Below are 5,284 nucleotides of genomic sequence, written 5' to 3'. Positions count from 1 at the left end.
TATAAATTTCCTCACTGCCCTACAGACCCAGATGGGACTCTGTGCTGAAAGGGTAGGCTCCCCCCAGTCCCCGATAATCCCTAACCCACTTTTCGACTATGCCGTCTCTATCCTAGATATTTTGTGAGTGGGTCACATGCTACGTGTCTTTTTTATGGTATAAATGTGCATGCATTGGCCTTTTCACCGTTTCTGCACCTGTCATTCAGGCCCACATTTGTCTGCGGTTTCCCAAATCTTCCATCACCCTTAATAGACCCTCTTTCCTCCTTCCGCCCACCCTGGTAGCCAGGGACAAACTTTGGTGTCTCTAGTTGCCGATCCTGTATGTTCCAGATGGGTGGGGTCCTGTGCTACCCGTCCCTTAGGGCCGACTTCACTCAGCATAGTTTGGGGTCATCCATGCTGTTCAGCCTCATCACTCCTCAGGGCTGTTCACAAATAACATGTCTGTGTAAATAACGCACATGTGCACATCACACACACGGCTCCCAGGAAGCCAAAGTCCCGGTGCAAGGCACATGGCATGTGCCACCCTCCACCGTACGTGTGCACCATGTCGAGTGGTTTCCACTTTTTGGCTGTTGTGAATCGTGCAGTGCGCACTGCTGTGTATGTATCTGGGTCCCTGCTTTCGAGTCTTCTGGGTGCATACCTGGAAGTCGGCTTGTTGGTCACACGTTAGCTCTGTATTTAACATCCCGAGGACTCTTTTCCATCGAGGACACCCACTGACATTCCCCAAACCTAACCATCACCAGTGGGTACTTCTGGGGCCGAAGGGGGGTAGGCTGAAGGCAGCTCTTACTCTTTGCTTCAGCACCACTTGCCTTGGACTAACTAGCCTGCATGACCTTTGGCACTTAGTTAGAACTATCCCCACTCCCTGAGTGATCACAGCCACCCCCTACCTACTTCCCCATGTGACTCAAAGCTCAGATCCACAATCACCTCCTACCAGAAGCCCTACCATGTGCCTCCCAAATCCTGGTCTGGTACAGCTGGCTACTGGCCTCCTGGGGTAGCCAGATCCCAGCCCGTGCCTTCCCAGTGGGACCGCAGGCTCCCCTCCGCCTTGGCCCTGGCCCTGTGGCAGCCCTTGTGCCTGCAGTGCTTCCGAGTCTTTAACCCCTGGGCCCTGCTGACCCCTCCTTGGATTTCCCAGGTGGTATCTCTATGGGAATAGATTGCCCAGTCCTCCTTCCGCAAAGTGGCTAGTGGGTTTGAACTGCCAGCCTTCTGGTTAGTAGTCAGGTGCCTTAGGCACCCCACCACCAGAGTTCCCTAGGAGGGGCTGGAGGGTGGCTGAGTGCAGGGAGCATGGGCACCCAAGGGTGCTGATGAACTACCATGCTAGGAGGTGCTGTTGCATCCGTTTTCCAGGACCACGAGCGGCAGCCATGCTCAATCTGTGCCCCTGTGCCCACAGGCCCCGCCTCCTCCTCCTCTCTCCACAGCTATGCCGGCTTCTATCCACAGCTGCGATACCAGGTTGGGAAAACCTATGGTCGCACCACAGCCCAGCTGCTCACAGATGCCAGTGTGCAGAAGAGCCCCTGCTCCGTGCTGTCTCCCATGTCCAGGCCCAAGTTCATAGAGGACTTCAGCAAGCCCAAGCCACCCTTGGATCCCTGCTGGTACCTGAGCCAGCCCTACATCCCACACTACAGCGGTGAGCTGCTGGCCCTCGGCCTGGTCTCTGCCCGGGCCTGCTCACCTGCTGTCCTCACCGGCTGTTGTCTGTGCAGGTCCCAAGCCCTACAAGAACTTCAAGATTCTGGGCCAGTACCCACCCCAGGATTTGGATGCCCAGGGGCTGCTGAGTGCAGAGAGTGGGCCCAGGAAGGTCCTGCTACCATCAGGCTTCATGCCCTATCCTCCCTACCCACCGTGCCCACCGGGCAGGAAGGAGGACTCCAAAGACTTTGGACACCCAGGCCTGCAGTTGGCATATGGGGAGGAGGGCTGGAGGCCACCCCTTGTCCATGAGGCCCCAGGAAACTCCCAGGTACATGGAAAGGCCCTGAGCTTCACCCCCCCACACCAAGACCCAGGTAGGGTCTGGAAAGTGACCCGGTCCTCTGTCCCTCAGCTGTATCACTACCGGAGGGACGAGTACCTGCCCCCAACCCACCAGTCAGAGACGCTGGACGTGGGCAGGTTTCAGAGGCTGCCCCAGCTAGACCACCCCAACCTGATCCAACGGAAGGCCATCTCAGGTGGGTGCTGGGGGCCTGAGGTAGGCGGGAGATAGAAGACAGCCACTGGAGAGCTGTCATCTTGGTTCCTTCCCCAGAGCCCCTTCTCCCAGCCTATTCCTGTTATGGCCCCAGGGGTAGTTGCTGGTGTTCAGGGAAGGCAGAGCCCCAGCTGGCTTCCTGGACACGGAGTGGGGGTCTCCACCAGGAAATGCAAAGGGGGCCTGGAGACCTGCTGCCTTCCCTCCCTGCAGGCTACGCCGGCTTCGTGCCCCAGTTTGCCTGGGTGATGGGAATGAACTACCGCGATGGGGTCACACAAGCCTTGGATGAGTTTGACAGAAACCAGGTATAGCCACTCTGAGGGAAGCCTGAACTGTGTCCTGATTCAGCTGGGCAGTGTTACCATGTCCCAGGCACGAGCAGCAGCACAGGGCGGGCTCAGCCACCTCCCACTGCTTCCAGAAGAGTCCAAGGGAGGGGCTTTGCCTGGCCTAGGCCCTGTCAAGGTGGCGACCCTCCCCTCAGTTTCTGCATGTTGTGGGGACAGAAAGGCCCCGGCTACGCTCAGCACTCAGGGTGAGGGGAGCCTTCAGAGCCAACTCACTCAGCCCTAGTGAACTTAGCCACGAGCTAAGGCAGCAAGATGACACCCCCTGTGCCCCCAGTTCCTATTCAGGAACCCCATCTGTGCCCTGGGTGAGAGGCTGCCCAAGACGCACTGGCCCAGCAACGCCATCTACAACAGCCAGGGTCTGATTCCCTTCTATATGGGGTTCGTACCATGTGAGTAGAGGGGGATAGACCAGCCCAGGCAGCTGCTCCTAGGGACCTGGGGGAGGTGGTGACAGGGCCCGCCCGCCCCCACTCCCAGTACAGACCAGCCTGGCACCTGGACCTCCTAAGCTTAAGGAGGTGAGGCCCTCCTTAAGATTCCTTCTCCAGCAGTCAGGGGCCCCGAGGGGAACCTCAGCCAGGTGACCAGGGCTCAGGGGTACCTGTCCTCCCTGCCCAGCCATGCAAGACAACTCCGGGCTAACGTTCGGCAACAGCACCCGGAAGGCCTATCGTGAGGAAGCGGAGAGGCGCAGCCACACACTATGAAAATGCTTTAATGGAGGCGAAACCTGTACAGCGTGAGGCAGAGCAGCAGATGCGCGACAGTGAGCCAGCATCAGAGCAGAGCAGGCTGGGGCGAATAAAGAGTTCCCACCGCCTCCGCTTCCACTCGCACATGGCCTAGGCCACCTCCTCCTCCGCCTCCTCCTCGAACTCGCCCTCCTCCTCGGCTGTGGCGTCCTGGTACTGCTGGTACTCGGACACCAGGTCGTTCATGTTGCTCTCGGCCTCAGTGAACTCCATCTCGTCCATGCCCTCGCCTGTGTACCAGTGCAGGAAGGCCTTGCGTCGGAACATGGCGGTGAACTGCTCCGAGATGCGCTTGAACAGCTCCTGGATGGCCGTGCTGTTGCCGATGAAGGTGGCCGACATCTTGAGCCCCCGGGGCGGGATGTCGCACACGGCCGTCTTCACGTTGTTGGGGATCCACTCGACGAAGTAGCTGCTGTTCTTATTCTGCACATTCAGCATCTGCTCGTCCACCTCCTTCATAGACATGCGGCCCCTGAACACGGCAGCCACTGTCAGGTAGCGGCCGTGGCGTGGATCGCAGGCTGCCATCATGTTCTTGGCGTCAAACATCTGCTGGGTGAGCTCGGGCACGGTCAGGGCCCGGTACTGCTGGCTGCCCCGGCTGGTCAGTGGGGCGAAGCCGGGCATGAAGAAATGAAGGCGGGGGAAGGGCACCATGTTCACTGCCAGCTTCCGGAGGTCAGCGTTGAGCTGGCCCGGGAAGCGCAGGCACGTGGTGACCCCACTCATGGTGGCAGACACCAGGTGGTTGAGGTCACCGTAGGTGGGTGTGGTCAGCTTAAGGGTTCGGAAGCAGATGTCGTACAGGGCCTCGTTATCGATGCAGTAGGTCTCGTCGGTGTTCTCCACAAGCTGGTGGACCGAGAGGGTGGCATTGTAGGGCTCTACCACCGTGTCTGACACCTTAGGTGAGGGTACCACGCTGAATGTGTTCATGATCCTGTCGGGGTACTCTTCCCGGATCTTGCTGATAAGGAGGGTACCCATCCCAGACCCTGTCCCCCCGCCCAGGGAGTGGGTGAGCTGGAAGCCCTGCAGGCAGTCGCAACTCTCAGCCTCCTTCCTCACGACGTCCAGCACCGAGTCCACCAGCTCAGCGCCTTCCGTGTAGTGCCCCTTGGCCCAATTGTTCCCAGCACCGCTCTGGCCTGCAAGAGAGCAGCGGCCAGTCACTCTTGGTCACCAGCACCTGCACCACAAGGGCCAGTGACAGGACAGCACAGAGTTCACCTTGTGGGCAAAGCAGCCGAACCCACAAACCGACCTGCAAACCGTCCAGCTAAAGATTAAGTCGGAGGCCAAAGTCGCAGTGGCCTGACAACCAGCCAGGTGCTCCCTCAGGCGGCCCTGCCCACTTGCTCCCAAGCACAGGCAGGCAGCCCTGTCTGCACAGGCCTGGCTCCAGGGAGATTACGTCTGCCTGCGGACAGCTGGGCCTTCCTCCCAAAGCCGCTTTAGGAGAGGAGATTGAGTGACTGCAGGGCAGGCAGGGCAGGCTGTGCAGGGGCCCCGCTTGTGCCCTGGACGGGGTGCATTCCGACGGCCTTGACCTTGCGCTACCCTCCCCCCGCTGCGGGCCTGCCTCGCCCGCTCCCTACTCACCGAAGACGAAGTTGTCGGGGCGGAAGATCTGCCCAAAAGGCCCGGAGCGCACCGAGTCCATGGTGCCCGGCTCCAAGTCCACCAGCACGGCCCGGGGCACGTACTTGCCACCTGGGGGCGGCAGGGAGGGCGTCAGCTCGAAAGGGCACGCGGCGCGCGAGGGCCAGGGGTGCGGGAAGGGGGCTCACCGGTGGCCTCATTATAATACACGTTGATCCGCTCCAGCTGCAAATCGCTGTCTCCATGGTACGTGCCGGTCGGGTCAATGCCGTGCTCGTCGCTGATCACCTCCCAGAACTGCAAAAGACGCGGCGGGCGGGCCGGCGCGGGGC

The 5,284-nt window shown here is 60.1% G+C and overlaps 2 protein-coding genes across 2 annotated transcripts in view; one reads left to right on the top strand and one right to left on the bottom strand.

Moving 5' to 3' along the window:
- The window catches only part of FAM166A (family with sequence similarity 166 member A), a 4,559-nt gene extending 1,257 nt beyond the window's left edge, over positions 1 to 3,302 (top strand). Inside the window, exons 2-7 of the mRNA XM_007946972.1 lie at positions 1,458 to 1,672; positions 1,749 to 2,008; positions 2,093 to 2,219; positions 2,453 to 2,547; positions 2,867 to 2,984; positions 3,214 to 3,302. Coding sequence (XP_007945163.1) covers positions 1,458 to 1,672; positions 1,749 to 2,008; positions 2,093 to 2,219; positions 2,453 to 2,547; positions 2,867 to 2,984; positions 3,214 to 3,302 — 904 coding nt within the window. The remainder of the gene's footprint in view (positions 1 to 1,457; positions 1,673 to 1,748; positions 2,009 to 2,092; positions 2,220 to 2,452; positions 2,548 to 2,866; positions 2,985 to 3,213) is intronic.
- Positions 3,303 to 3,437: 135 nt separating this feature from the next.
- Positions 3,438 to 5,284, bottom strand: part of TUBB4B (tubulin beta 4B class IVb) — a 2,236-nt gene continuing 389 nt past the window's right edge. Inside the window, exons 2-4 of the mRNA XM_007946974.2 lie at positions 5,141 to 5,249; positions 4,953 to 5,063; positions 3,438 to 4,498 (exon numbers count right to left, since the gene is read on the bottom strand). Coding sequence (XP_007945165.1) covers positions 3,438 to 4,498; positions 4,953 to 5,063; positions 5,141 to 5,249 — 1,281 coding nt within the window. The remainder of the gene's footprint in view (positions 4,499 to 4,952; positions 5,064 to 5,140; positions 5,250 to 5,284) is intronic.

The sequence above is a fragment of the Orycteropus afer genome, unplaced genomic scaffold (genome assembly GCF_000298275.1).
Source record: "Orycteropus afer afer isolate SDZICR_OR568_19922 unplaced genomic scaffold, OryAfe1.0 scaffold00174, whole genome shotgun sequence".
Taxonomy (NCBI): domain Eukaryota; kingdom Metazoa; phylum Chordata; class Mammalia; order Tubulidentata; family Orycteropodidae; genus Orycteropus; species Orycteropus afer.
Note: the sequence above shows the minus strand (reverse complement) of the source record. Positions and strands in the feature narration are given on the sequence as shown.